The 27,563-nt window shown below is 37.8% G+C and overlaps 1 protein-coding gene across 2 annotated transcripts in view; it reads left to right on the top strand.

Moving 5' to 3' along the window:
• PCLO (piccolo presynaptic cytomatrix protein) overlaps positions 1-27,563 on the top strand; it is a 382,319-nt gene that overhangs the window by 215,938 nt on the left and 138,818 nt on the right. The window contains exons 7-9 of one of the 2 annotated variants that reach the window (XM_086474501.1): positions 10,270-12,478; positions 17,651-17,787; positions 25,367-25,448. In XM_086474501.1, the coding sequence (XP_086330627.1) occupies positions 10,270-12,478; positions 17,651-17,787; positions 25,367-25,448 (2,428 nt within the window). Of the gene's footprint in view, positions 1-10,269; positions 12,479-17,650; positions 17,800-25,366; positions 25,449-27,563 lie in introns of both variants that reach the window. The other variant, XM_086474492.1, reaches the window with a different exon arrangement.

Genomic DNA, 27,563 nt, shown 5'->3' with positions numbered 1-27,563 from the left:
TTACATGGCCGTTGTTCCCTAGCATGAACCACATTTTAGATAATGATTAATCAGGGCTCTACTCACTCAGCCACCTTTAATCTTAGACCAGGGAAGCAAACCATCATGAGTGCAGAATAAAATAAATACTGCCTGAGCGATCAAGCTGAGCCAAGCCCAGAGCTTTTGATTGCTGAGGAGAGATGTCATTTCTGAAGAACTGCAGAGGTGGTGAGATTCTGCATGGAGAAAAGCACTAAAACTCTGCTACAAAACAGATCCCACATGAGAAGCCAAAAGCAGGCATTGAAACTCCTGCAGTTGCTAGGAGTGGGACTGACCTTCTCTGTCTTGAGACATTTACAAGTGACATCTGTGTTACATGCGGCTGTTTCTGCAGTCAGTAAGAGAAACAGGTGTGATTATGGAGTGAGCTGAAGAAAAATTGCACTTTCTTTCAGTTCAGTAGTCTGGAGGACTAGCTCAGATTAGCTCTGTACATTATGTCTGCTCTTGGACAGATGAATCCTCACTCTTGGGAATAAACAAGGGCTGTGGTGCAGCATGTGGAGTCTCGTCAGCTACCATTCTTTGGAGGAAGTCAGTAGTAAAGGAGAGGCAGAAAAAGCCAAGATTTTCTCACACCTTTTTTGTTTGCTTGTTTCTTTTTTCCTGTAAAACAAGATTAATATTTCCTTTCTTTCAGAGATAGAGGGAGTTTTGGTCCATTGGGGTTTTTTTAATTGTAGATGAAAGTTTGCAAAGTAGTCTGATATCAGTTGAAAACAGATGGTGTTAATTCAGCATATGCATATCCTACTGATAAGTATAAACTGTTCTGAATTTTTCTCACCAGTATTTTCTGGCCAGAATTCTCACTTAGATTGCAAAGGAAGAGAATTTAGAGTTAAGAGAATTTAGTTCTCATTGACTGGGAAAAAATTCTATAATCCAGTAAAATTTTCCATAGATGAGACGAGTTTCAAATAAAATTTATTATTCTGACTGAGGAGAATGACATATAATGATCTGAGGTTACATGATGAGAAACAGTGTATTATTAATTACTATGAGTGAATGAGCCTAGGCTAAGGATGTCACATTATGTGCAGAAAGATTTATTCCAAGGACTTCGTCATTCCAAGATGAAGATGAATGATGATCTTTTTCTACTGCCGCAAATAGCTTCATGATCAACTAATCCCGAAGCTAACAATTAATACTTTGGTAAAATATCCTTTAATATAACCATTTTGAATTAAAAATGGCAGAATCACATCGGCTCTGTTTCAGAACATATTACTAGGTACAATCCTGTGTCATTAGTTAAATCCAAAACCAGGCTGTTCTGGGAATAGGGCACATCATATGCAAATATCTGTATCTTAACGTACCACAGGCATCAAATGGTCCATCCACTTCACAGAACTTTTGTTAACTTTCCACAGGTTAGACTGAGAAGTTCTGAGTATCTACAGTTCTGTATTTATGTAAAATGCCTCTTAGACTGTCAATGAAACAATAGGAGGGGGAAAAGAAGTGATGTTTGATTACAAAGCACTAATTATAGTGTAGTGTACTATGTTGTAGTATAGTACATAGTGTACATAGTCACCATGAATCTACAGACTTCATCTTAATCTTGTTAAGCACCTATCTCATAACAATTCTAGCTTTGCTGTTAGTGTTTCTTCAGATAGTGAATCTTTCTGTTGTCCAGTTTGCTGTTATACAGAACATAGAGTTCTATATACCTTATCCTCTGTTTTGACATTTATTTCATAATCTTTTGGGTTGTAAAGCAGAATATGGTTCAGAAACCTCCGATTCAGAAACTTTCATGACTCATGAGGAAGATAGTATCTAGATAAATCCATTCATTTGGATCCTTTTTTCTTTTAAAGAAAAAACGGATTGTCTTCTTAAAATTCACAAGTAACTTGCACATGAGGAAAGATTTTCATTCACAGACAAAAGTTTTTATTCTGAATTCTTTATCAAATTCAGGCTTTGGTCCTGGACTAGGGCTATAGTACTATAGCAGTCAGAGTACTAACTGGAGTTGGTACGAAAACCAGAGTATTGTAGCAGTGGGAGAACAGTATTTTCTTTCTGTGAAGTCCCTTGCTGATTTTTAATATACTGATACATAAATAAAATACTTAAGAATATTTAACATATTTTAGTACAAAGCATAAAGCTTTAGTAGGTATTGCCTACATAGCAGCTATGTATTTCCTGCAATGTTTTCAAGCCATTTATAGCAAAGTATGAAATCTGTATTCGTCATTCAGAGAAGAAATTCTGACTATGTTCTGTTTTGAGGACAGAGTTTTTTGCTTGTTCTCTCCTTTTCCCTTTCTCCTTCTTTTTCCCTATTTTCCCCTTTTTTTTTTTTTTCTTTTTCAGAGGTTGAATTGTGGGAAAAATATTGACCCCATTTGGTACAGACATTTCAATGCAGAAGCAGTGCTCAACTCTGACAATTTGACTCTTTTTGTTAGCTTGACGGATGTCCATTGTCTGAGTCAATCTGCCAGAGATTTTTTCCCCATTGTAAAGTAACTGAGATACATGTAGTTCTATATACATTTAATATAATTGGACAGTGAATCTCTTATATAAGCTTGTATCTCTAAACACTTGGCAAAGATAAGTAATATGATTTCAAAGATAAACAGAAAGGAATAGCAGGGGCAAAAAGAAATGAAGAATAAAAAAGAAAGGAGTTGTTTTCAGGTGAGTTTTGAAGATGATTCTACTGCATGAAGTAGCCAAAAATATTTCCCTTTTGTATAAGGGAAAATTTGTGAACATTATTGAATTGTGCTAAGGAGAATGGGTAAAGGGACTGCTGTGTCTTCAGTGAGCAGAAAAAGCAAGCAGTATAGGTATTGTCTTTAGATATAAGCTGAAGAAATGAAACATAAGGTTGTGAATAAAGTGTATGTTGTCTAAAATCAGTTAAATGCACACTTATGGAGTATTGTTGCAGTCACAATATTTAAAGTCAAAGTTTCAAAACATTCAAGTTTATTCTTCCCACAAACTGGTGTTCCACGGATGCATTTCTGCCAATTTAAGCTATTATTCACAGAATCACAGAATGGTAGGAGTTGGAAAGGACCTCTGGAGATCATCTAGTCCAACTCTCCCACCAAAGCAGGTTCGCCTAGAGCAGGTCACACAGGATCGCATCCGGACAAGTTTTTAATATCTGCAGAGAAGGAGACTCCACAACCTCCCTGGGCAGCCTCTTCCAGTGCTCCGTCACCCTCAGAATGAAGAAGTTCCTCCTCGTGTTCAAGCAGAACGTCCTGTGTTCCAGCTTGTGCCCGTTGCCTCTCATCCTGTCACTGGGCACCACTGAAAAGAGCCTGGCCCCATCCTCTTGACACCCACCCTCTAGATATTTATAAGTATTTATAAGGTCCCCTCTCAGTCTTCTCTTCTTCAGGCTAAAGAGCCCCAGGTCTCTCAGCTTTTCCTCATAAGAGAGATGCTCCTGTCCCCTAATCATCTTTGCTGGACTCTCTCCAGTAGTTCCCTTTCTCTCTTGAACTGGGGGGCCTAGAACTGGACACGGGACTCCAGATATGGCCTCAGCAGGGCAGAGTAGAGTGGGAGGATGACCTCCCTCAACCTTCTGGCCACACTCTTCTTAATCCACCCCAGGATGCTGTTGGCCTTCTTGGCCACAAGGGCGCATGGCTAGCTCATGGTCATCCCGTTATCCACCAAAACTCCCAAGTCCCTCTCTGCAGAGCTACCCTCCAGAGGGTCGACCCCCAACCTGTACTGGTGGTGTATGGGGTTATTCCTCCCCAGGTGCAGGACCCTACACTTGCCCCTGTTAAACTTCATTTGCTTCCTCTCTGCCCAGCTCTCCAGCCTGTCCAGATCGCACTGAATGCCAGCACAGCCTTCCACTGTATCTGCCACTCCTCCCAGCTTCGTATCATCAGCAAACTTTCTGAGGGTACACTCTGGCCCTTCATCCAGGTCATTGATGAATATATTGAATAGGACAGGCCCTAATACTGACCCCTGGGGAACACCACTGAGAGGCCTCCAGCTGTGACCCCTGATCACAACCCTCTGAGCTCTGTCCTTCAGCCAGTTCTCAACCCACTTCAATGTCCATTCATCTATCCCACACTTCTAAGCTTCCCTATGAGATTGTCATGGGAGACAGTGTCAAAGGCCTTACTAAGGTCAAGGTAGACCACATCCACTGCCCTCCCCTCAACCACTCAGCCAGTCATTTTATCGTAGAAGGCTATCAAATTGGTCAAGCATGATTTCCCCTTAGTGAATCCATGCTGACTGCTCCTGATAATCTTCTTTTCCTCCACGTGCTTAGAGATAACAGCCATAATGAGCTCATGGCAGTACTCCAGTCGTGTGAGCTAGCCCACCATGTCTCTGTTATTGTTATGAGATCGTGGCCCTGCAACCGCACACATACTTCTAGCTCTTCCTGTTTGTTCCGCATACTGCGTGCATTGGTGTACAGGCATTTTAGGGAGGTAATTGAGCATGCAGGTTTCCCTGGAGGGATGGAGGAAGATCTGCCCTAGCTATACATGCCCTTGAGGCAGTTGGCCTTCTGTTTGGTTTTTTTTTTTTTTTTTTTTTCTGGAGGGGCAGCTAAGGGACACTTGTTGCTGCTTTGCTTTCCCTGGTCTATTCCTCAGTGGAATGCAATGTCATGGTCTTTGCCACCCTGGATCCCACCCCCGGACACATTCAGTTTAAAACCCTCCTTACTCTTTACCTTATTCCTCATTTTTATCAGTATAAATGAAGGAGGTGTCCTGGTTTCGGCTGGGATAAACCACAACAGGAGGGAATTGCCCTGTTGCCCTTTTAGGCAAAATTTCTTGGTCCTGTTCCAAATGAATCACAAATCAGTTAGTCTGTGTAAAACTACCTCTTCTATGCAAATGAGTGAGAACAACTATTATGCCTACTCACATAAAGCAAATGAAATGCAGGTTTAGATCCCTTTGAAAATCCCTGTGTAAGGGCCATATCTGTCTGTAGTTTGCATATCAAATTTCCATTGAATTTCTCCTTTCTCCCCCCAAGATCAAAAGAAGTATATGGCCTTTTATGTGTTTAAATGAGGAAAGAATTTCATATCTCGTGTCACATCAGCTGTTAGGAAGTGCACTGTGCTGTTCCCCTTGCATTTGAAGTGAAAATGGCAATTTCAAACAATTTCACAGAGAAAATGAAAGGAGCAAGAGGATGGAAAGTACAGAAGTGCTCATCTGAGGAGTAAGTGACTCTGAGTGACACGAATGAAAGCAAAAAAATCTGAAAAATGCTTATTGTTTTGGAATAGACTATTTATAAAATTTTTATATTGGTTTTAACAGAAGAGAAATTTATCCTTACAGAGTCTCCAAAGGAGTATGGGGAAAAATAGCAAAACAAAACAAAAAAAAAAAAAAAAAGAAAGAGAAAATCAGACTGACTGGCATCTGAGTGCTTCAGTGTGGTGATTTAGAAACTAGTTTTCTGCCTGACTGCTCAGTCCCCAGAGCAAAATACTTGTAGAAAAGAAAAAGACAAGAGTTACATTAAAGAAAAGCTCTAGTGTATTACTTATGAAGCAGAGTATTTCCCTCCCATATACAAGGCCAAATTCAGCTCATCAGATTCATCTTCCGCTCCCCTTACCAGCAATGGCAGACAAGCCAAGGCAGTACAGGTTGGCTGATAGGGTTTTACCGATGATTAGAAATGGTTCAGAGCATGTATTAGTCCATTCTCAGCACTGCTGATGAGACTAGCTTTTATAAATACATGTGTTAGTATCTTTTGAAATTACGTTTCATTTACAAGCAATTTTGAAGACACTGTTAAATAACCAAAAGTTCCTTAATGAGTGATAACTGATTTTCATAAGATTCTTTGAAGTAATTAAATGTTTAAAATAATGAATTGCTAGAATTTCTGACTTTCATTACTGATGCACGATAACAATGAAGAGCATATACTGTAATACCAAGTAAACATAACAACCCTTTATAAGTAGAATGGCTTCATTACAACTGCAATTTTTACTGTACGTTTTGGGGTTTTGGAGGGTTTGCATCACTGCCTTAGTAACCTGAAGTTCCCACCTAAAGTGACCTCTTTTCTGCACGGGAGAATAATTTCTGTCCCTCCACTGCTTGACATCTTTTCTAGATGCAAACAGTTTATTCCCAGTAATTTCATTTAACACATCAGCATGCATCTCTCAGACTGATGCTAGTCATGAGTTTGCTGAGCAAGGTTATTGACTGCATAGTTCTTGTTTGAAGACAAAAAGTATTATTTGCATTGAAATTCTGGTAATCAGGGTACAGGCAACTTTCTGCTAACATTTCAAGTCTGTTGCAAGTCAACATCAGCTGCTTCAGGAAACTTTACCCAGCAGAATGTAAGCTTTTGTTCCTCTAGAGTATAGAACAGGCTTTCCACCATGCTGTTGAATCTTCAAGGGATCGTGGCAGAGGAGTGGCTTTAGCTGTGACCCACTTTACACTTTCTTTTTCATAGCATCGCAGACTGTAGGTAATCTGACATCACTGTGTTACATAGACCATCTAGTGGTGGCAAACTCTAATAAGGATATTGTCATTACAATTGTAATTTGTTTGTGCATATGCATATGTGTATATGTATCGTATTCACTATTTGCAGGATTTGTCCCTACTCATACAAAAAAATATGTATAAATATGTGTCTGTTCTCTCAGCTCTAAAGAGGACAAAAGAAGAAGTTTAAGTTTGTTTGTGTTGTGACCACAGAAAATGTTACAAGAACAATGAGGGTTACATATTTACTACTAAAGTCCAAAATATGCAAGAAATATATGAGAGTTGTGTGTGCCTAAGTGTGAAAGCTCAGTTCTTTGAGCAAACAAAGCTAATATCCAAGTGTTGCTAGAAGAATAGAGGGAGAGGAGGATGCAAGAACAGCACCATATTGTATTAAAAAAAATGCATTTGAGAAAAGAAGGAGAAAGATTAACTAGAATCGAACACACTGTTTATAGCTAGAAATTCATCACAGATCTCCTGAGCCATTCAGTCCCCCAAAATAAACTATGTCTTTAAAACAGATAAAAGTAGTGGAATGTATGAGTATTTCCTAGTGCTTGACTGATTCTTGTAGTGGATCAGAGTCTTGGTGGCCTTGTCAGCAATGCCATCAAATTGGAGGAGACAAAAATAGGTAGAAAAACGTATTTTCACAAAGGAATAGGATGGTCATCTCAAAGGAATTATTCCAAAGTCACCACACAATTTAACAGGGTTCACAAGCCTCTGTCCAGATGACCTCTAAAAATTAAACCTCAGGAGATAAAGCACATCAAGACTAATCTGTATTGGCAAGGCAGAAAAGGAAGGTTTTGCTAAATCTGTTCGCACGCAACCTTCAGCTCAGTCTTTTGATTTCCTCACTGTGATGTTATCTTGCCATTGAACTGCAAGACTGAGCACATTCTTCTACCTTTATTATCAAAACATTGGTCAGCTTAAAAAATGGTGGGGGAGGGGGAAGATTGTTTCTTCCTCAGTTCTTTAACCTGTAGTATTGGGGAGAACATATCTGTAGCTTTACATCAAGGACAAACTTTGGACTTATTTTAGCAAGGTCAGCTTTGCCTCAGAGGCAGATCTGATTACCATTATGTCCATCCTGAAAGGATGTCCCAGACTAGTGTGAAATTCTGTCCATATACAAGGGCCATCAATAAAGTAATAATGTTTATGAGGTTGTCATAGTGAAACAAGAGGCAGATTAATTCATTTGTAGTTCTTGAGATTTACTGTCAGCATTTAGAGTGATCATTTGCCAAACAGAAGGATTTTTAACAATTAGTGAGGGTGATAGTAGATAGCTAGAAGTAAATGCGTTAGTATGAAGAAGAAGGAAAATGTGACAAAATATAGTAGGAAAACTTTGTGGCTTATTCAGTGAGAGAGCTTGCTAAGGTCACCTGTCTGACATCTAACCTAGCCTTTAACCAGTAATTGTGAGGCCTAAGAATGCCTGCCTATATTTGATAGGTCTATTTGGCTCCAGAATAATCTCATGAAGGTTTCTGCTCCATCTTCCCTTTGGAGACTTTAAACCTAAAAAGAGCATAACATTATAAATGTGTTACAATGATCAAAAATACAGGGATTGCCTTTTGTGAAAATAGCTGAGAACTAGAGGTTATCAATACTTTTTCAAAAGCAAGTGGTACATCTTCCTGCAGTGTCTGTTAGTCTGAGTTTCATTATATGTAGACAAAGATATAAAACCATGCATTTTTCTATAAAATTATAAGCTGACGCTGGGTTTATTCATCAGCAACTTAACTGTCATTTGAAAATAATGATTCCATAAAGTATTATAGACCTTTTAATGATTGTGTTATTAATAGCTCTTCCCCAATACCAATGACCATCTGTGACAGCTTCACCATCTGTGATTGCTATTTCAGTTTGGGAGGGGGAAATAACAATGGTATTGCACTTAATTTACAATATGAATTAATAGCTGACTAGACCTACTGTAGGTAATTACTTTGTCTTTGATTATAAGTACACACTGAGCAAGAGAAAATTAGTTTCTTTGATTTGTTGGCACAACATGGGTTTGGGAAATGGCCACGGGAATCTGAAAACAAAATTAAATTGCATTTATTGAAATCTAAAACATGCAAAAATTGATGGAATGTAGATGAAGAGGATGAAAAGAGCTTAAAAGGCACTTGAAATGGTAGTGAATGTTTCTTTAAAGATCTGTGACAAATGATGTGTTGATTATTGTGATTTGCCAAGGTTAGATAACAACAGGAGAGCAGCAAAAGAGCATTGCCAACACTTTTTAAAAACTTTTACTAGTTGTTGATGATGTTTTAGAATAAACAGAGAAAATAGTGATTTATAATCTATTCAAATTAATTATATTTTCTTGTTTGTAAGTATATTAATCTTGTTGACTTCTTATCTGAGTGAAATAGCATTTATTTCAGAAGTCCATTTTTAATTAATAGCAGTTAATGCTTGCAAAAGTGCTGTCCTTGCCTGCAGAGACAGAAGAGTCAAGCTGGTTAATATTCTTTTTGCTTCCCTTATTAAACTGTGTTAAACTGTGTCCATATTTTGGTATTAACATGGATGTATTCTGTAATGGCTGAGGTGACTAGTTTTAGCGTATGTATATAGATAAATTTCTTTTCCTTTACTAAAGCAAAATTTGTAAGAAGCTATCGGAGAGATAGGGTTCAAGTCCCACTTCTTAATGTATCTACATTGTGCAGGAGCCTAAATTTACTTCAAAACTAAAAAGAACTTTTCTAAACCCCTTGTAATTTAGGGTGCAATTTAGATTGCATTTAATCAATTGCATTGCCTGCTTTCCTAGTTGAAGAGAGGTAGACACCTCCAAAAAATGATGCTTCTCCTAGATCAGGTTGAATCATCCTTTTACCATTAACTGTGGGGAAGTCTGGACATCTGAATTGAACTAGATTCCTATATTTTTATACTCTTTAAGGTTTTTTACATTTTAACTGTAGTTTTGGAACTGGAACAAATTTCATTTAAGAAAGTCTTCAATGAACGGAAGAAAGCGCATACCACTTTGTAAAGCACACGTATCTTCCCTGAAAATATATGTAACAGCAGAGGTGAGGCTGAGTAAAATTGCAAGAAAAATTACAAGATTGACTAAGAACTTCCTGTTGTACCAAATGTGTTGGCACCAGAAACTCCTGCTTTGGTGGCTGGATATCAGTACAGGTTATAGCTGCTTAGCATACTCTCAGTGTCTGGCACAGAGACTTCTGTTTGATTGTATTGATTATATATATGAATATGTATATATGTACATTTATAATTGTACATGTTATATAAAAGGAAGGGACATAGGTCTACATATCCCTCTCTCACACACACATGCACTGTATATGTTTGTGTATAAGCATATGGAAATAATATAAAAAAAGACAGTCAATTCAATTTCAAGAATATAAAGTAGATTTTTCAAACGTAGGCTGAGCAAAGCCCTTATTTTGCATTAGCTTGCTTATCTTCCTGACCTTTATTAGACTGACAGCATTTTTTCATGCCGTTTTCTGCTGCTTATTAACAGATACCACAAGATTTCTTCTCCATTAGAGAAAGTATGTGGTTAAGATACAAAGCCATACCATGAAAAAAAAATTAAACAACTTGTGATTAATTTGTGATCAAGCCTCCGAATAGTGATTCAGTCTTGTTTCTTCTATTGCAGACAAAAGGTTCTTCAAGCATAACTCCATCAGGCACTCAAAAGAAGGTGAAGAGGACTCTGCCCAACCCACCTCCAGAGGAAGCAACAGCAGGAACTCAGTCGCCATATACTTCTGTGGGATCAGTTTCACGCAGAAGGATTTGTAGGACCAACACTATGGCCAGAGCCAAAATTCTTCAGGATATAGACAGGGAATTGGATCTGGTCGAACGTGAATCAGCCAAGCTTAGGAAGAAGCAAGCAGAGCTAGATGAGGAGGAAAAAGAAATAGATGCCAAGCTGAGATACTTGGAAATGGGCATTAATAGGAGGAAAGAAGCTTTACTAAAAGAAAGAGAAAAGAGAGAGCGTGCCTATCTCCAAGGAGTAGCAGAAGAACGTGATTATATGTCAGACAGTGAAGTTAATAGTACCAGGTCAACCAGAATAGAAACTCAGCACGGCTTGGAAAGACCACGTACCGCACCCCAGACAGAATTTAACCAGTTTATGCCACCACAAACCCAGCCAGAAACACAATTTGCCCCTGCTACAAGCCCATATGCTCAATATCAGTATTCATCTCCTGCCCTGCCAACTCAAGCACCAACTCAGTTCACACAGCAATCACATTACCAACAACAGCAGCCTTTGTATCACCAGCAGGTTTCACCCTATCAGACCCAGACAGCTTTCCAAACAGGAGCTACTATGTCCTTTACTCCACAGGCTCAACCTCCACCCTCTCAACAGCCGTCATATCAACTACCATCACAGATGATGGTGATACAGCCAAAACCAAGACAAACCACATTATATTTGGAGCCTAAGATAACAACAAACTATGATGTAATTCGCAATCAGCCTCTCATGATAGCACCAGTTTCAACTGACAATAATTATGCAGTTTCCCAGCTGGGCAGTAAATACTCCACCTTGGACTTAAGGATAGGACTAGATGAGAGAAACAGCATAGCAAGCAGCCCTATATCAAGCATATCTGCAGATTCATTCTATGCAGATATAGACCACCACCATACACCCCGAAATTATGTGCTGATTGATGATATAGGAGAACTTACTAAAGGAACAGGAGCACTTGGTTCCAGTTTTAGCCTCCATGAAAAAGATCTGACCAAAACAGATCGACTGCTTCGCACAACTGAAGCCAGGAGAGCACAAGAAGTGTCAGACTTCCTAGCACCACTGCAGACTTCTTCTAGGTTACATTCCTATGTTAAAGCTGATGAAGACCCAATGGAGGACCCTTATGAGCTCAAACTTCTGAAACACCAGATAAAACAAGAGTTCCGTAGAGGTGCAGAAAGTCTTGATCATCTGGCTGGCCTGTCACAGTATTACCATGCTGAGGGCAGCTACAGACATTTTCCAAAATCTGAGAAGTACAGCATAGGTAGGCTTACTCTTGAGAAACAAGCTGCTAAGCAGCTCCCAGCAGCCCTCCTTTACCAGAAGCAGTCAAAACACAAGAAAGCTTTGATAGACCCCAAACTGACAAAGTTTTCACCTATCCAAGAAAGCAGAGACCTTGAGCCTGACTATTCAAGCTATATGACTTCTAGCACCTCAACACTTGGGGGAATTACTACTAGGGCAAGGCTTCTTCAGGATGATATCACTTTTGGCCTTAGAAAAAACATCACTGACCAACAGAAATACATGGGGCCACCACTGACTTCATCCATTGGAGCAGGCCTTGGGACTGCACTAGGTCCAACAATGAGATCCACATTACAAGATGAAGCAGACAAGTCTTATAGCAGTGGTAGTAGATCTAGGCCCTCATCTAGACCCTCCTCAGTTTATGGGCTTGATTTGTCACTGAAAAGGGATTCTTCCAGTTCTTCCTTAAGACTGAAAGCCCAAGAAGCTGAACCCTTAGATGTTTCCTTTAGCCATGCAGCATCTTCTGGAAGAACTAAACCCACCAGTCTACCTATTAGCCAAAGCAGGGGAAGGATCCCAATAGTAGCGCAGAACTCAGAGGAAGAGAGCCCACTAAGTCCCGTTGGCCAGCCAATGGGAATGGCAAGAGCAGCAGCTGGACCCTTGCCACCAATATCCGCAGATACCAGGGACCAGTTTGGATCGAGCCATTCATTACCTGAGGTCCAGCAACATATGAGGGAGGAGTCACGGACTCGAGGCTATGATCGAGATATAGCCTTCATCATGGATGACTTCCAGCATGCCATGTCAGACAGTGAAGGTAAATTAGGCCTCAGACTGGTATCTTACTATCACAACGCAAATCCTCATTTCTATGCATGTGTCTAATTTCTGTTATACTTCCAAGACTTGTTCTTTCTTCTGTTCCTTGGTGCATCTTCTGTGTATCTACATTTTTGGGGTCTGATTTGTTTTGTTTTGTTTGATATTTTTTATTTTACCCTATCAGCAGTTTCTGGATGGTGTTAAGCTACTCTAGCATGCTCACTGTATTGTTGATTTGCTTTCCTTTTTGTTTGCTTGTGCATTTTCCTTTTCACTTATTAAAGTCTAAATTTCTATGATACTGTGTAGAATATTCCATGTACGATACAGACCCTACCATCAGTCTTTATGTGGAGCCTTTTCCAGTGACTGTGAATCATTGAACTTGCAATAGTTTTTGTTGGGATTTGGAAATAATCTCCCAAATCTCTAAAAAACTCCAGTAATTTTATTTGCATGAAATTTCACAATAGAATTCAAGAACTGATAATTCCATCTCCCGATGCACCAATTTAGATCTGCATTTACATAGTGTTCATTAAGTACATGTTGTATGTTAGAACCATATAAAGCTTAACACAATAGCAAAATAATGTTCTACATATGGTTTGTTGAAAACATCCTGTCATGTGGACTTCTGTGCATTCAGAATTGTGATGATGTAAGATAATTTGTCATTTGGATGGTGCAAGACAATCTCATCCCTCAATAAACTTGCATAAAGTATTTTACTTCTATCGATGGATTATGCAGCTTAGCTGGTTTTATATGCAGCCCATACAATATGTCTGCCAAATAAGCACAAGAGTTTATCTCACTTAGGTCCACGAAAGGAACCTTTCTGATGTATTATAAATGGTGCAATGTTTCTCCTGAATAAGTGCAGCAGAATGTTAAAGCTGATGTTGAGTACTAAATAATTGCAAAGTATGTATGAATTTTGTTTGAGTCAGTTCAGACTTAATATATTCTAAATTGTTTAAAAGTCATGAAGATAGTTTGAAAGAAAATTAAATTAATATGTTCAAAATTGTATGCGCTCCCATAACTTTTTCTTATGTGTATCTACTGCACAATAAAAGAGACTTTGCATGCGCTATATTGTCTGTAAATGGCAATGATTGTCTCAAAAGACACATTTGCATGATTATGAAGAAGTATGGTATATTTTTCAGGTCTATATTAACCTCAGTGTTCATTATTGCTTTTTTACATGTGCTGAATCTTTCATAAACATTAGAAAATCAAATCTATTTGTCTTCCTGATACTACAATATATTGAAGGGGTTTGTTCTATTAGTTTCTTTTCTTATCTCTTAGATATTTGCAACCCCCTCATGAAGTCTGTGTTTCAGTAGACCTTCAGGATCATCGGCTTTTTTGATTTTTATCGGTAGTTTATGTGTTTTCACTGTTCTTAAATTCTTAGCACACAGAGTCCTGTAATTAAATCTGAAGGCAGTTGAGAGGAGCTCACCAAATTGCAACTCATATAATTCTTCTTAAATAAGATGTTATCTTGTCTCAGCTCTTGTGACTTTTAAGGGTCATTCTAGACACAGGACTTTTCCCCCAAAAAAATAAGGAGAACCAAACTGGACCAAACAAAAGCCTATTTGATGCTATTCTACTTCATATAAACAGATCATAGGGAATTATATTTCTGCGCTACAGTGTGTTATGTTTCTGTTATATATTTGTACAAGACATACATGTTACATTTTAGGTTGAACATGTTTTGGTTTTAAATTAGTCTCTGATTAGTTACACTTTTTCAGAAGTATTCTAACTCAATTTGTATGATCCTTATTAGATTGATATGTCCCTGAATACCAGGGCTTTCCCTTTCAGCAATATTTTTCTAATTTCTGTCAAGCTTTTGTTTCTTCAGGAATAGCTTGTTTTTGCACCATTTTGTGTAGTCTTGAGAAAACAAAACACTTTATGACATTATTTTCAAATATGCTGCCTAACAGCAAGTAACTTGAATTGAAAATAATGCATATAAGTTGGATGGAAGATAAAAAATGGTCCAAAAAAGCAATTACAGTTCTTCAGAAAGTTATGACCTTCTTTGCTCTGGACTGCGCTTTTCTCTGAGGTGCCCTGCCAGGGGACAGCTGTTTTAATGTATTGCATCCAGCCTTTTAACGCAGTTTGCTTTGCTTTATCTTTTTTTAAACCACTGCATGGTGTTGTTGAGATTTCATTAAAATAAATCAGTCTTAAGCCCTATCTTAGGAAAACTTTTCTTGTGCTAAAACTTGAATTTTCATCTTTAGATATTTTTTGAAATGAATATAAGTCAAGGTATTACATTTAAATTGTTTTTCTTCAGTTCAAATTGAGTAGATGTACTTGACTTTCTGTTCATTTTTTATAAGTCACATTCCATAACATATACCAGTAGAGAGTACAAACAGGACTTTGAGGCCAAACCTTCTGTTTTTCACTACTCTAACAATTATCAAAACCGTGCTTCAGCACGTAAGTAGTACCTAGACTAGGATTCCAAACTTCAAATGGATTTAAAAAATGGCTTTTAGTGTCAAAAGAGCATAACATCCAGTGGGTCCCACTGAAAATAAAAAATGTTTTGAGCTTTTGAAACACCTGGTATTTTCTCAGGGTTCCAAGTACCGTGAAAGCTCTGATCCAGCAAATAGCTCTTTATTAACCCCACAGCTGCCACATTTTCCACAACTATTAAGTAAGTTGAAGAGACTAATTTTCAAGGATGCTGAAGCTAGTACCCAATTTTATGAATGTAAATAGTCCCTACTGGTCAGCTGAGAAGATATAAAATGTACGTTTTCTCACCTAAAACATTTTTTTCTTTTGTATGCTAGTTTGTTAATTCTACCATAGAGTTTAGAAGTTTAAAATTGAGATATGAAGACATCAAGACATCAACACAGCTGACTCCTTGTAATTTTTCATCTATGGGGTTTGGAGTGATCACTACTGGTTCTCTGATCAAGTTTCTTGGACCTCACAGGCTGGAGTTCAATCTCACCTTGTTAGACTGCGTGCAGTTAACAACATGGGATCTTATTGAGTCCAGCAGGAGTTTTTTACAGGTGGAATCATATGGCTGCATAATGTTAGTCTTAGGAAAACACACGCATCCTGTGTCAGTGATTCATCTTGGCTGTTCTCAGGTTGCCATCTGAAACAAATCCCAACTAGTCAAGCCAAACCCAATTGTGTGTGTATGTACATGTGAATGTGACGTGTGTGTGTCTATATACACATACATATATAACTTCTTTTAATTTCATATGAAATGCAAACATTCATCACAGTTTGATAAAAAAGTAGGCTGGTCTGAACTGCAGAATGAGATTCTACATATGTGCTTGCTTTTCAAAAGAAGAAATCCAGCAAAAATTAGTTCAACTATGACAGGAGGGAAAAAAAATCATTCTTTCTTCTGCTCAGCTAATGACACAGATTGTGATAGTCAGCATCAGTATCTGAAAAAATGCATTCCGTTCTTCACGTAAGCTTCAGTAAGAAGTTCTGTCAAGATGAGTTACAAACCAAGCTGCTATGTGCAGACACTAGTCAATTGGCATAAATGTGTAAAGCATAAAGGATTTGCATATTAGATCATAATGGTTTATTGAGAGCAATTTATCAATAACTAATCACTAGTCAGACAAGCATCAAGCTTTAATAATGTTTCTATTTAATTCATATATGCCAATCTAAATAATATTTTTGAATTGTTTCCTATTAGATTAAATTTGTGCAGTTAGGAAGAGACTACATAATATCTGAACCAAGATTAAGAATTATCCAAAGGCCTAATATAATATAGGATGTTGTTTTTACCACATACAAAATATTATTTTTTCAAAAATCATGCGTATATATTACTCCTTTTGGGAAGAGAAATTTAATAAAATAGTAATAAAAAAACCACAACATTTTTTTGCTCCCATTAAACTTTTTTCCAGTTCTTTGTTAAACCATCTAGATTATGTTCACTTTAACAACAAAACAGAGAATATTATCACACTACCATTTTTCATTTTAAATTCCCTTCTGTGTCATGGAACAATTGCATTCAATCTTGTTACTATAGCAACAACTGACCTTATTTAAGGTTTGCAATTTCTGTTGGTTTTGCCCAGACAAATATTGTCGTTCTTTGAATTCCAAATTTATCTTGCTTATTAAAGCATAAAATTCAAACCTGCATTACATTCTAATTAGCTACACATTGGTTTGGTTTTACACTGATCAGCAACATTGATGAAAATCTGTATGTTGTATAGTGGAAATAGTATGAAACACGTAGAAGCTGATTCTGATCCCAATGGAGAGAAACCTATGTCAGTTGGCCCAATAGTAAAAGGCATAAATATGTGTATTTGCAAAACTGATTTCAATGAGACGATGTTATGTGATCCTAAAAGGGTATCTAACAGAATAGATTTTATGCACATTTAAAACTATTTCAAATAGAAGAACATTAATCTTAGAGAATTAGTGCAGAAATAATATTCTGCCTAACTTTCCACACACAAAGGTTCATACTGGAAAATCAGGGGATGGAATTCAAAATGAGCACACTTGCAATATTTCTGCTTAGAATTACAAAGAGTATAGTTTGCTTCATATCTTCTTTGATTTGGGATGATACTGATTTCATAAAGGAGTCTCAGTTTTGTTATAACTGGTTCTAGATTAGTTCCAAAGTTTTTTGAACAATATTCAGTTCAGAAGTTTGGGAATTAATGGAGGTTGGGTTTTGAGGGTTGGTTTTTTGGGTGTTGTTTGTTGTTATTTTTTTTTTCCTTAGCCTACTGCAGAATAACTAATTTGTCTAATTTTTTTCGTCAAACATTTTAGAAATGTGAAAAATCTGCAGTGTATTTGTGAGCTGCCAGTAGGAAGGAAATGGCTATAGCACTCAGCAGTAGGTTTCTCATAGTATTTAATATCCATAGTTTTGACATCATAAACTTAATCTTCTCACTTTGCTATATCACTTACAGCTAAATTATGCCTGAGTTCAATGTCTCAAGTCTCTCCTGTAACTTTGCTTTAGCTGCATGGCCAATTAGTAACCTCTATGCATGTTTGCTATGCACAATGCACATTTTGCCCTTTGCCCAGCACTGGATCAGAGCATTTGACCTGTCCTTGGTTTTCAAAGCCTATCATCTCCGTCGTGAAGAAACAGATTGGTTTGACAAGCCCAGGGAGTCTCGTTTGGAGAATGGACATGCCCTCGACAGAAGGCTACCAGAGAAGTTATCCCACTCTCGACCACCAAGTCAACACCAAGATCAAGTAAGCTGTCAAGTAAGCTGTGCCTTTAGTTTTATAAATGATTGACAATTTAATCATGCTGTAGGATAGTGTAGGGACTACAGGATTAATCAAATTCCAGCTACATTCAACTGAAGTACTGGTGAACCTGTGTTTGTCATCAGTACTTGATGATGAAATTAGAGTAACATTTGTCTGCAATTCAGTATTAATTTTACAAGTTGTCTTTTGATTTTTGAAACATACCTGAAAGAAGTTAATAAGCTAACCACAACTATCTATGTATTAGGTATTCCTATTTAAAAAAAAAAAAAAAAAAAAATAAAGCAGTTTGTCCCATTTTACCTTATCAGCTTTATCCCATCCAAATTCAAGCCCCTTCTTTTGGTAGTTTAAGGAAAAAAGTTGCTTTATCCTGTTAACACTTGTTCCCACTTTTAGTTGGTCAGTAGAATCCAAACAGTCTGTGATCAATCACTGAATAAATCAGCAAGACTTTATCAATCTAATAATGAGAATGTTTCATTTATTGTAGCAAGAAAGAAAAATAACATATTCTGCTTTTCAAGCTTGCCAACTTTGAAAGCTAGTTCACCTTAGTGTACCAGCTCATATCCTCTTTGTATTAATGAAGTTTATATATTTCAAATCTTTAAGGTCTTCACTCGATTGTTTCAGTTATCATTTTTACAGATCGATTGAGATTATAGTTTGTTTTCCATCAGATGCAATAGATGCAAGAGAAGGCATTGAATGGCCCCTTTGTGGTATTTAAGAGCTTATATTGATCATGTTAATTCCTCAGATTACGTACGAACAGGAATATGCTACTGTCATGCAGCTTTCGAAACTTTTTTTGCTTGTGAGCATTTTCACTGACGTTTGCCTTAAAATACAGATTTTATGAAGTAAGGATGTAGATTTGATGAACTAAACATTCAAGCATCTTACAATACAAGCTATCATTTTTTTTTACTTTTCCCTCTTTTCCTACCTCTGATTTAGCATATATTGAGATTTACACAGCTTAGGTTGTACTGAGCCTACCCAATTCTTATTGAAAAAGAAGGTTTTGCAAGATACAAGTCTTACAGGGATCTATTCATATAACTTACTGTATAACCAACTTTATTGCAGGATAAAGGATGTTTTAGAGTCTTCACAGCTCTTAATATCGCTGGCAATAGATAAAAATCTGCCTATCTGAGCACATTAATCCTCATGAGACACATACATTATTCTAAGCATACATAATTCTATTTGACCACTGCAGCATCATGAGGTAAAATTAAAAATTTGCATTGAAAATTAGGCTTGTCCAAAAGAGTTACTGTTATCCTGAGCTCTGTGATACGGAAGTGGTCAGTAAGATGTATTTAACCTTTAGAACTCCAGAGCTATTGTCCTGGGAAAGAGTTCCAAGGCAAGTTACTAGTCACAGAGATCCAATCTTTTCTCACGTATAAATTGCACGACACTAGGTTCAGTTGAAAGACTTGTATCAAAATTTTTGAGAGAAAGGTTAAGAGACCCAAGAGTTCTTGTTTTCCTGGATTATTTCCAGAAGTAAGATTTTTTTTTTCTCCTTTAAGCTGTTGTGATATCCCCATGTTTATACAGAAATAGAGATACCTATTTAAAGTCTTGCCAAAGGCATTTTTTAAGGTTTTGTAAAATCCTGTAAAATTCCTGGGATGGAAATTGGAGAATGAACATGTTCTAAATGATTCTGTGTGGTGCCGTGTAAAGCCTCTGAAGAAGAAAAGTGATGTGGAAGGAGAAGCTTTACAACAGTTCCATCTTCATCTGTTTATGTCCAGGTTATCAACTGTCATTCACCCACTGGGACAAAATAGTATCAATGTGTCTGCAGAAGGGATAAATGCCAGTTCTCACCAACTCTGCATCAACTGCCTTGTCAAAATGTTACTCAGAGCTTATGTATGTTAAATATCTTCTGTGAACCTTTGTTTGAGGTAACTAAAAACAATTGCAGACACATTAAATTACATTAAGACAAGATGAAAAGGGTCAGAGACATTTAAAAACGTTTCATTAGCTCCACATTGAATTCTGAAAGTAAAACACTTAGCAACAGAAGCAAGTAAATCAGTATTAACATCTCTGGTTTTTAGCATTCATTTTCTGTTTTAAAGCTATCAATAAAAATAAACTGTTATCAGGCCGATGGGTGTGCTGGGCAAAGTCAATACTCCCTAAAGGCTTTTTCAGCCCTGTCTCTTCTGTAACAAAAAAAGTTAATTAATTCATTGTCCCATGCTGTCTGTCTGCTGTATCCACAACTCTCACTACAGAGACCTGTAGTGTCCAAGCATAATACACTCTGGAGTCAAAAATGGCACATTGTTCTTTGTCCTGACCATCTGAACTGGTCCACCTTCACCCAGAGCTTGCTTTGTTGCAGAGGCTGTCCTGAAATCAGTTAAGAGGACAGTTTCCTAGTTAGCATAGTAATTAAGCCATTACAAGTCCTTTAATATCTCATACTGAGCACAAACCAGCCACAAAAGGAAGTATTTGCATCAGTAGCACTAATCTGCTTGTAACGTATCAGTCAATGTTTCCAAATACACTTATTGGCTGTAAATTTGCCATTTGTGTTTTCTCCTTTGTAAAAAATGTTAATATTTTACTGACCACTACGATATTTGTGTTCCAGAAGATTTTGTTTCACATGTACGAAACATCAGTTCCTTTACTAGATGAAATTGGAACTGCTTGATTCTGTCCCGCAGAACTTGTTCAGTTAAAGGTGATAAATAAAGCATAACCCTGTGCATTTGAAGCAAGAATGCAATGGAGTGACAGCCCTGAACTTCCAGGCTTCCATGGATTTCTTATAACCTAGTAGATTAAGCTCACATACTGTATTATTAATATTAAAATATATTTGTTTCTATAGCAACTTCTCTGTTGCTACATAGTATTCTTAAATCCCATTAAATTGCAGTGCAGTTTAGTATCTTAATAGTTATTTCCCAATATAGTGATTCTAAACTGCTTACCTGAGGAGGATAAACATGATTTAAACCTAATCAGTACATAATATATTGCACATTTCTTACTGATCCTTGTTGACCTCAACAGTTTGCTTAGTCACTGCCGGTTACCCAGCAACTTCTTTAAATCAGCAGACATCAAGGCTTTTATTATTATTTTCTGTGAAAATTATTTTTATATCCTGAACTAAACTGGCTGTTTCAAACAGGTTGCAAGGGAACACTAGGAGGATGTGCCAGGGGAGTAAGAGATCATGACAAGGAGATGGACAGTGAGAGTATATTAACAGGAGCTAAGTAGCTTCTCAGTGAGGGCTTTTAAATACAGGACTTCCAAGGATTATAGGTGGGTCTTTTTAAGACCTAAGTGAATAATAAAATCCCAAACTCATCATAATACCAGTGTATTGTCACCAGTTCTTTGGCAATAGTTTTCAAATCACAAAAAGAAGGCAAGGGCTCTAGAGATGCAACCTTTTGAATGCTAATCCCATTTCTAAAGGCCCTCAAAAAATACACGCTTGTGTTGGTTCATGGGCATGTAACATTCCCTTGAAATTTAAGTCATGCCTTTTTAGGGGCACTTGAATATGTAGAAACAATGAAAAAATGGGTCATAAGGTGAGCAGTGGGGTTAAAATGAGAAAATACTGTTTGTGACAGAGATCCAGAAGGCTACCTGCAAACTTTCATTCCACATCGTTTAAGTCCATCCTGCTTAGTTTTTATTGTTTTCCAGCTAGCAAGGAGATTTCATTTTAATTTGTAGTAAACTGCTTTTTCTGTTTAAGGCTTGGGCAGGGAGAGGCATTTTGAGATTCAGATTCTCTGGAAATACAATGAGAAATACATTTCCAAATTTAGTGTAATTGTTAAAATATCTAATCTAATGAATGAATTGTTAGCCACCCCCTCACTGTAATTCAAGTTGGAGTTCAGCAGGCAATTTCTCATTTTTTAGTCACGCAGGAATGTTGTTCTCACTGCATGCCAGAATGACTTCTAAATCAAAAGCTACGAGTTCTGTACTGGCCTAATTGCAGAAGCAAAGGCCACTCTGCAATTTATTAATAAGCAGGAACACTGTATTTGTTCAATTTTTCATCAGTACTTTTGCAAAAGATCTTCATCATCAGGGATCTATCAGTAGACAGAACTTTCCATCTTTAGGATTTCTGGAGAACTTGACATTTGTGCTCTGCACAGAGGAGACTTAGAGGTTCAAAGGGGCAGGATTACCGTAGCTGTAGAAATTCTTGCTGCCAACTTTCACAGGCCTCGTGGGCTTATGCAAGCACCTGTGATATTCAGAAGTTAGGATGGATACTGTCTAACCCATCACCTTAAGCATCTACTGTTCCTGGATACCTAACTCAGGTAAAACTTCCCATGAGGACTGTATTTCCTAAAGGAGTACACTCAGGTGTAGCTGCTGAGATTCACTGTATCAGGTCCTGTCTAAGATACTGGTGGAAGGGGAGGTGCAGCACCATTCAAAACCTGCAATTACCGTGGCTTTAATGACCCAATACAAAGACCAGCTAATACATTATAGCTGTTACTATGGACCTTGCCTGGAATACTAAAATACATTCAGGGCATTTTATTTCTTAAACTTAAGTACAGCACTAAAGTAATTTATTCTTCTTAATTGTCCTCTCTACCTTATAAAATTCCCTTATATGAGGCTTCCATAGAGTTTCTTTGTCAGACAAAACGTGTAAAGACAACAAAGGGAAAATAAAGTGTATGTTTAAACTAATTTTCTGGAACAGTGTTAGAAAACCTCAGCACGTTTATTTGCCATTCATGCCATTTTTTGGAGAGGCTTTGAGCTGACTAATAACATGAAACAGATGACCAGAGCTTGACTTCCTGGAGGAAACACTGTATAGTCCAGTTTTCATTTAACTCACTTGGATGCAGCCCCCAAGGACCTGCTGAGTACTATGCAGAAAAATGTGACCTGAGTCCCATGTCAGCTCAAAGAGCACAATAGGAGGGAAGATAGACTGGAAAGTCAAAATCTATCTGTGATCAGAAGAAGGTGGCATTGCCAGTGCCGAACTGCAAGAATTATTACTCGAGTGTACTGAATGCTTCCAGAAGAGTGAGGAAAGGATCTTCATGGCAAGGACAGATGGCAGGAATTTGTGGGTTTTGTCGCAAATAAGCGGAATTGAGTCACCTTTTGCCCTGTGACCTAAATCTGGGCTTGGGGACTTAAAGGTCCTCTGTTCCTGCAGCCTTGCAGCAGAGGGACTGCCCCTTCTGCGCCATAGCTCAGATTTACAGTGGTGTTGTGCGACTTCAGCGGGGTCCCTCTGTCTCTTCACTGGGGTAACTGGGGGAACAGCCAGTTAGAAGGACCCTCTGGCATATATTCAGGTGAAAGGAAATCACCATTAGTGAAAGTTAGAAGCGAAAACTTGGAAACGCGAAATAATTTCTGTTCTACAAGGTTTCAAATGTACCACTGCTTTTTCCTATTTATTCCACTTTCAGACAAATACTGTTCTGAAGGTAAATGCCTAATGACATGTTCAGTTTAAGTACTGATTCCCACCAACAATAAAAAATAAATTCTACCCTGAACACTAATAAACTTTAATGCTTTTATTCATAGCTATATGAATCACCAAGATTTATATGTATCATAAAATTCTGGAAGTGAAAGTAATGAGGAAATAATAGACTAAAGTAGGAGACGGTCTGTATTTTCTGATATATTTGTCAGCAAGTCATGTACAATATAGACTTGAATATTCTTGGATTATTATTTATTCAAAGAAGCAATCTTGCTAAAGAAAAATAAGATAGAGCAATTTAAAAAAGTGTGCGTTTGAAGTTTATGAGCTGCGATGTTCCTCAGTTAAATTGAATTGCTCCCACCAGAATGGATCCCAGCTAAGGAACTGTTCAAATGTGTTCATACTGCTTCTTTTGAACTGCATTATTTTGTATTATTTTTTATTTAATTAAAAATAAAATTCAATAAATTATTTAAGGGTTTTTACAATTTTGTGTAAGCCACACATGGCAAAGACGTTATTTTTATTGTCAAATTACAGTTGCTGAATTTCTAATAATGTCATTAAAAATGTAGCAATGTCCCTATCCATTTATAAGTGTTAAAGTCTCCTGGCACTTTATACACTTCTGGTAGTATTAGACTGTATCTCCTGGCAAAATGCCATGGTAAGTCCTCAAGTCTGCATGATCCCAAGTTATGATTTATTCTGGAGTACTTGTCCATGATCTCCTTTTTCCTGAGATTAATTACAGTCAATACTAGTCTCAGTGTGTTACGGGAGGATTTCAGCCTTCTAGATTCAACGTCATCTACTGGATAAGAAACTGAATTACGACAAAAGATGGATAAGCTCTTCTGCTCACTGTGGGATTGAGCTAAGCAAGGCCCTTGACTTCTCTGTTTCCTCTCCCACCATTTATGTGTGCCATCCATTAACAGCATAAACTCTCCAGGGCAGAAACTGGGTTTGAAGTTCAGGAGGAGCTTAATCCCTTTAAATGCTACTTAGATATAAATAATAGTAATAAACTCTTGGCAGCAGGCTGCTGAAATGCTCAGACTGCTGCATATCCATGATGATTAATATTGCTCTTTGGCTCCTTGAATCTGCCTCCCTCAGGTCCCAGCGTGATGATGCTCGGCCTGGAGCAGTCGCGGGCAGTCACGCTCTCTCCTCTCGGTCCAAATGCAGCACTCAGGCTCAGCACCAACGTGGCAGAGAGGTGGTGGATTCCACTTTGCTTCCAAAAGACCAAAACCCCAGGCAAAGATGGTGTGTGATAGGTGTGAGGTGTGCGAGTGCTGCAACAAACACTCGTTGTGCAAAGGCATTTTGGTGTGGGCTCATGGCGGTCGTCGCTGGCAAATGGGTTGGTCCCTGCTGCATAGGCCCTCCTGCGCCCGTGTCGAGGGGCAGGTGGGATCATCCCAGCTGGAAGCTTGGCTCTTCAGTGCGTGTTGTAGAGATGCATTTCTTTCAGCTTTCCATTATCAGCCCAAGTGAATGTCTCACATTTTCATATAAAATGCAGTCCTAGAAGTTTTAGGCTGGGTCTTTCAAAAAGCTTTTGAAATCTAATGCCAAAAGGTACATTGGAATATGACGTTTTGCTGAAACTAAAGCAGTAACTCATGGCTGTTTACATATGCAACCACTGTTTTGTTTAGGTTTGTATGAACAGGATTTTATAATAATTACAGGAATTATATTTAATTTCATTCTTCTCTTGAACATTGCTTGGACTAACAAACAATTAATTTTAAGAGAAGATACAAAAGACAGTGACCATTTTCTAGTCGTCAGGAAATAAAAATCAGAACTAAAGCCATATTCAAAATGCATCTGGCTTCATGAAAACAAATATTCATTTGCCTGCAGAAGAATTTTGCAGTCTGATGTCTTGAAACTTGGGTGAGTGTTTGGATTGTGAAATTGTGATATTTCCCTGGATAAAATGTTTGCTTGTTTCTGTTTCAACTGTCTAAAATTCTTGATACAATTGGTGTTGTTTTGTCTTTTTATGACATGCATATTTGTGTTCCTCAGATAAATGGGAAGCCCCTGCAGTACCTTTTCCCTCATGCAAGGCTCAAGCTACTGAGAGACCCAAAGGATCACACAGTTTCAGGTAAAAAAACAACCCTCTACGAGACATGATAATTAATTTGGTTTGCATGAATCATGCAACAGATTTGCAGTTTTAAAAACAGTTCCTGTGTCATTTGAAGTAGGAAATTCAGTGGTCATTCTAAATCTTGTTAGTTGGTTATAACAGAAAACAGCAGTGTGGAAAAAAGGTCACAACATCTGTTCAAGATACATAAGGTCTAGAGATATTAAAAATAGAGGGAAAATCTGTTGTGTTATACATATGAGCAGTCTGGTTTGCTGTTGATTTTTATATAACTCTATATTCTCTGTATGAGAAGTTTCTATAAAATAGGTTTGTGTAGGTGTTCAACATGTGCAGAAACGAGAATTTTATTCTTCCTGTACTGGAACTATTCTACAGAGGGGAGTAGAAGAACCGTCATAATTTCACGTAGAGACACTTGTCACAGGACTTAAGATTTATTCTCTTTTCCCTAATGCTAAAACAAATGTTTGTATAAGTCTGAGTCTGCTTGCCAAGGAGATGAAAGTAGCAAAGGTTATATTCATTCAACTCCCAGACTGTGAGCAGGGACGCAGCATGATGTTTTTGTGTATTAGATTGTAAACAGCTGCCAGTTACAAATCTAGCACAGGTAAGGTCTGTCTGTTTGAGCTTTTGGAATTGCACTCTTTCTCACATCTAACACTGATAAAGAACTCAAAGTTTTTTTAATATGATGTTTGTCTTCTTTCAGAGGTACGTGCTTTAAGCAGTTTTATCGTGTAACCGTCAGACTTTTCTTGTAACGCTCTTAAAAAATTCTAATAGTGTGTGTTAAACTCTGTTTCTGTGCAGAAGTAATTACCGACTGCCAGCTCTGGTATTCCCTCGAGCATTAAGTAGAAAGTGGCATGAACTTACTTGAATTGCTAAATATTGTTTTCACAGGGTTCCTGGCAGTAAAATCTTGATCGCTTCCACCCCCAGTATCCACCTCATATTTAGAGTGTTAAATGAATGTTCTGTGCATTCCATGAGGTATTTTCTTGTTAGTCAGTGTAACACCCACTGATGATTTTAGGATACAGAAAGACCCCTCCACCCACCCAGCACAGCCTGAAAGAAGCCGCTGGCTCCGCTGTTGTCTCAGCCTCCGCTGCCCCAGGCCCTTGCAGTCCATAGGAGCTCCGTGACATCCTAGGGGAGATTTTTTTCCCTGCGGGGTGATGAGTAATGCTGTGATCCAAGCTGCTACTCAAGAACAAGTGGAATTACAACCACACAACTGTGTATAGCTTGTGATTTGATGTTGCTGAAGGCCTGCTCTCCTATGTAAAGTTACTTACCCTCATGCAATGTAAAATGCCTATTCCAAATTCTCAACTAACTCTTGTGCTGGCAACCACAGCATCATACTGCATCAGGGTAAATGCCTTGTAAACAATGACTGAAAAAACAAGGTGTGGGTATTGACTTCCCATTTACTAATGCCCTGCGCAGCATGAAATCACACAGGATCAAATATTCACTCAGGATCCTACGAAGGTTTCATAGCCCACGCTGGGACTGCTCGCTGCTGTAGCTGCACTATATTATACCTAAATTCTAATTGGATTAAGCCAGATCGGTTATGTGCCTACAAGCTGCAGTCACACTTTTGGTTTCTAGTCCAGGTATACCCTTGGACACCTGCACAGACATAATTCTATATGATGTACATACAGATTTCCCTACAAATAAGAAAAGACTTAAATGCAAATTGTAGAGAAAAGAGCCAAAGGTGGAATAGGGTGCCAACAGAAAGGACCTGAGCCAGAAGAAATAGTTGTATTTTTTATTCCTTGTACATCTTCAAAGTACTGTTAACTCCTTGACTTTGTACCTCTCTTCCTCCCCCTCTCTCAGTGTCTGAAGGATTAAAATACATAGAAACTCTCTTTAAATGTGCAGTACTTTCTGCTTAGCCTTCAGCTTTCCAAATGACCTCTCCCAGAGCCACATACGTGGTTTTTAATCACTTTTTAAAAAATTCAGTTTTGATGAAACATTGTCTGCAGACTAACAGCAAATATCTTTGTTTATGGGATAATGATTATTAACCAGAGGCACACTTAGAGATCTATTATACAGCAAAAGTGACTTAAAATA

Source organism: Leptosomus discolor, chromosome 1 (genome assembly GCF_034619465.1).
Source record: "Leptosomus discolor isolate bLepDis1 chromosome 1, bLepDis1.hap2, whole genome shotgun sequence".
Classification (NCBI taxonomy): Eukaryota; Metazoa; Chordata; class Aves; order Leptosomiformes; family Leptosomidae; genus Leptosomus; species Leptosomus discolor.
This window is presented reverse-complemented; position numbering and strand designations above follow the sequence as displayed.